This window comes from Monoraphidium neglectum (assembly GCF_000611645.1).
Source record: "Monoraphidium neglectum strain SAG 48.87 unplaced genomic scaffold scaffold04531, whole genome shotgun sequence".
Lineage (NCBI taxonomy): Eukaryota > Viridiplantae > Chlorophyta > Chlorophyceae > Sphaeropleales > Selenastraceae > Monoraphidium > Monoraphidium neglectum.
The window spans coordinates 204-4,335 of NW_014009098.1; the positions used below are offsets into that span (position 1 = coordinate 204).

At 67.4% G+C, this 4,132-nt stretch overlaps 1 protein-coding gene across 1 annotated transcript; it reads right to left on the reverse strand.

The window, feature by feature from the left end:
- Window positions 1–360: 360 nt before the first annotated feature.
- MNEG_14493 (hypothetical protein) lies at window positions 361–3,348 on the reverse strand (the record flags this gene model as incomplete). The annotated part of the gene is made up of 7 exons (XM_014037035.1): window positions 361–503; window positions 710–944; window positions 1,201–1,419; window positions 1,703–1,792; window positions 2,086–2,685; window positions 2,899–2,983; window positions 3,197–3,348. 7 exons carry the CDS (start codon window positions 3,346–3,348, stop codon window positions 361–363), a joined length of 1,524 nt encoding a protein of 507 aa, XP_013892489.1.
- Window positions 3,349–4,132: the final 784 nt, after the last annotated feature.

Consider the following 4,132-nt stretch of genomic DNA (forward strand, 5'->3'; position numbering starts at 1 on the left):
GCCGTGGAGCCAGGGTGCGCCCGCCCGCCCACATTATGGCTGCTGCGGCGGGGCCGGGGCCCTCACCTGGGCCTTCATGGCGGTGGCGCCCGCATTGCGCAGGACCAGGGCTGCGGCGTACCGCCGACCAGGGGTCACGCACCTGCTCCCCAGAGGCGGGCGGATTGCATGCGCGCGCGGGTCGTACTGGGCAAGACGCTAGGTTGCACCGCCCAGTCGTCACGCTCCTGCTGAAAGCGCACACTGTACCGCCAGTCATGCGAGTTTCGCAAAGACACAGCTTGTCATTCCGAATGACAACCCCTGCGCCGAGCCACCCCGTGGTGGCTCCCGCATTGCCGGCTGCTCTGACCCGCCCGCTCACTTGAAGTCAATGACGTCATGCTCCGTAGACACCGGCAGCTCCCGCCCCACACCCGCCAGCACCAGCCGCGCCGCGGGGACCGCGAGAGCGCGGTTTGCGGGCGCGGCGAAGCGCACCGACAGCGGCACCTCCACGGGGCCTGGGGTGCGGGATCGCGGCAGGCGGGTGCGGCAGGGGGTCGTTGGGACGGCATCACAGCACGCATGCACGCCTCGACTCAACCGACGCCGCGCACCACGCAGACAGCCCGGGGGGTGGCATCCTTTGATGCTGGGGTGCTGAGTTGACATCCCCCTTGGCCCCGTCAATCCCCAGCAGCCGGTTCAAGCGGCCGGCCAGCCGCACCTGGCACTCGCGGCGCGAACTGCACCTGGAACGCCACCTGCCCATAGCCCGGCACCACGCCCCGCGTGCCCCGCAGCGTGAAGCCCGCCACGCTGACACTGGGCGGCGCGCGCGCCAACGCCGCGGTGTCGCTGCCCGCCTGACCGCCTGCGGACGTGGTGCCTGTTCGTGCGCCTGTGGCCTTGTCGTCACTGCCCTCAGACACCACCCCGGCCTCCCCAAGGGGCCCGTCCACCTGCGAGTGTTGTTGGGGCGGGGGGTCGGTGATGCAGTCGCTGTGCTTGCCACTCTCCCTGACTCTTCACCCACAGACACACAGCTGAGATGATCATATCTGTCTGGCCAGGGTCGACATGCCGTCGCGCGTACAAGCCGTGTACAGTGTGTCACGTGGCCATACATACTGCTCAAAACACCCTGACATTGCGCTGGCAGCAGGGGCGATCAGCCAAAACGTTGCGCTGCACACCATCAGCGCCGCGGCCGCCCACCTTTATGTCGTAGGTCACGTCCAAGGCGCCCGCATTACTGATGGTGATGGTCCGCTCCGCCCGCGCCGCCACCATCACGCCGCCGCCCCGCACACCAACCTCCACCACGCCATCAGGGCTGAGCGTCGGCAGCGCGCGGCGCGCGAGGAGGCGAACAGGCAGCAGCAGGCGGCCGGTGGGGGTCAGCAGCTGCAGGGTGGCGGTGACGTCAGCCTCCACCTGCACACGTCACAGGACGTAACGCAACGGCGCAGTGCCGGGGGCAAGGCGGTCAGGAGCAGCGCAGCGTGACGACTTTGCCACATTGAAATCAGTGTATGTGCAGGCGTAATCTGGCTGTTGACAATAATGGTACCAAGGCGTCAAGGGAATCAAGGAAGGATGCGGCCTTGAGATTCGAAATTTGTTGGCACTGCTGCGGCAAACTGCTCATCCAAGGGTTGCCTGTGTCGGCCTGCACCACGCCGCCCATCCTTCTCTCCCCTACATCCCCCCTGCGAACCTTTGGCGTTATTTCTAGGGTCAGGGTGCAGCCTGACCCTGGGGCCAGGGCGCCCGGGGGTGGCAGGGTGGCCTCCAGGGTGTCAGCCACCTGTGTGCGGGTTGGGGGGACGTTGCGGGGATGGGTGCGTGGGCAAGGGAGGAAGGACCAAGATACAGATGCTTACACCTGGTCCTGCCGTCGCCGGCTTCTGGAGCCATTCAGGGGGCAGGTGAGCATGCAAGCGGGGGCCAAGGGGTGGCCTGGGGGACGGTGCTCGCTCACGCCCAAGACTCCAGGGCCCTTTGTTCCGGGAATGCGTGGGATGGGGAGCCCAGGACCGCAGGTGGGCACCGCATTGAGGATTTGCTTTGTGCGGCTCGCTGCCACCCCTCTCTGCCCACCTCCCCTGGCACGTCCAGCAGCCGGATGGCGCCCTTGACCGGCCCCGCATTGACCAGCGCCACCTCAGCGCGCCGCGTCCTGCCCGCCACTGCGTCCTCAAACACAACCTCGGGGGGCGACGCCACGAAAGACACCCCGCCAGGCACAGGCGCAGGCGACGGCGACGCACCGCTGTGTGGCGCGGCCGCCGAGGCGGATCCGGGCCCCGCCCCTGCCGCCGGCTGTTGCGGCCGATCCCGCTTGACGCGCTCCGTGTGCCGCGCTTTCGACGCCGCCAGACGCTCCTCCTCAAACCTGCTGGGCTTGCGCATGCTCAACGCCTTCCAAGAGCCGCGCCCACGGCTGCCGTCGCCGTCGCCATCGCCCGCGTCGTCCCCACTGGCTGGCGACCCCTCCCCGATCCCGGCGGGACCCCCGTCGTCGCCCCGGGGCGACGCGTCGCCGTCGCTGCCGCTGCCGGCCGCCGCGCGCGCTGAAGCCCTGGCCGCCTCAGCTTGGGCCGCTGACTGGGCGCCCGTGGCGGCGGCGCGGTGCCTGGAGGGCAGCAGCGGCGTGGATGACAGGTCCACGGCGCCCGCACTGCCCAGACGATCGGCCACCTGGCGCGAGGGGTTGCAGCATAATGGCACCACCGCTTTTGCTGGGCTGACAAGAGGGTTGATGCCGGATGTGGCCTGCTTGCACAGGTGCGGACGGCCTGCCAGGTTGCAGGCTCAAACCTCCCCCAATGTAACGGTTCCCGCCTTCGGCTTCCACCCAAGGTCTGTGCCTTAAACCGGGTCTTGCCCCTCCTCCCCGCAGCCCATCCGCACCATGCTGATGACGGCCGGATCTGCTCCCCCCAGGCCGAAGCTGTTGGGCACCACCCTCACCACCTGGCTCGGGTACTGGGGGCACCTGCCGGGCAGGACAGGGCGGCGGGGCCGGTTGGGGTGGCATGGGAGGTGGGGTGGGCGGGGATTATGGTGCAGGCGACTGGGGCCAGTGGATGGTGAGGATGTCGTCAGACCAGGGGGCGCAGCTGCTGCTTGGCCTCCCTCCCCCGACCAGACCAGCGGTTGGGCTCGCAGGCTTGCAGGGAAATGACTTCCATTCGCGTGCCGCCCCGACCTGCTTGTGGGGTCAACCAGGGCCTGGTGGCTGAGGGTGTGGCGCCGCATGTAGGCGTCCGTGCGGGCCAGCTGCGCCGCGGTGCCCATCTTGCGCTGGTAGGCCTCCTCCACCAGGCGGTCACGCTCCTGCACGCGGCACGGGTCGCGCATACGTGTTTTTGCGTGCCTGAGTTTGTGTGTGTGCGTGTGTGTGCATACGGTATGCATGTGGGTGTGCATTCATGTGCAAGTGCATGCGTTGTGCTCATCCCTTTGAAACGAGACAATCTAGCACTGATCTTTTAATGCTGGCATGGCGCATTTGATCAAATCACAGTCCCTCAACACAAGCAGGGCTGCCCCGGACGACTTCCTGCCGGCATTGCTGACATTGCACCTCCTCCCGCCTGCACCCACACCACCCCTACCGGACCCACTGCGTACCTGGCGCTTCTTACTGCGCTGGTGCAGCCGCTCCTCCTCCTCTAGAGCCGCCGCGAGCTTGGCACGCCGCGCATCCTGCCCCGCTGTAAGCTCCGCCGCGGCCTTGCGCTCTGCGGCCTGCGCTCATGCGCATGCACCATGGTGCAGGCAAGCGCTCAGTAGTCGCACCTCCAATCGTTGACTGCTGATTACGTTATCAGCACCTTTTGTGGCGACCGCAGTTATGCCTTGATCGCAACGGCAACGGCCACACCACAAACACCTGTAAACAAACCCTGGCCCTCCATCTTTTGCTCACAGCCCTGTGCCCGCAGCCCACGGCCGCCCCCCCCTCCCCCACATGCACGCGCACACACACACACACAAACACGCACGCACAAGATCACCTCTGCATCGCGCCTCCTGTACACCGCGTAGGGGTTGAGCCCCGCCTCAAGCAGCTCCCTGAACTCACGGCCCTCCACCTCACGCTTCTGGGCCTGCAGCTGCCTGGCGCCACCCGGGAAAACAG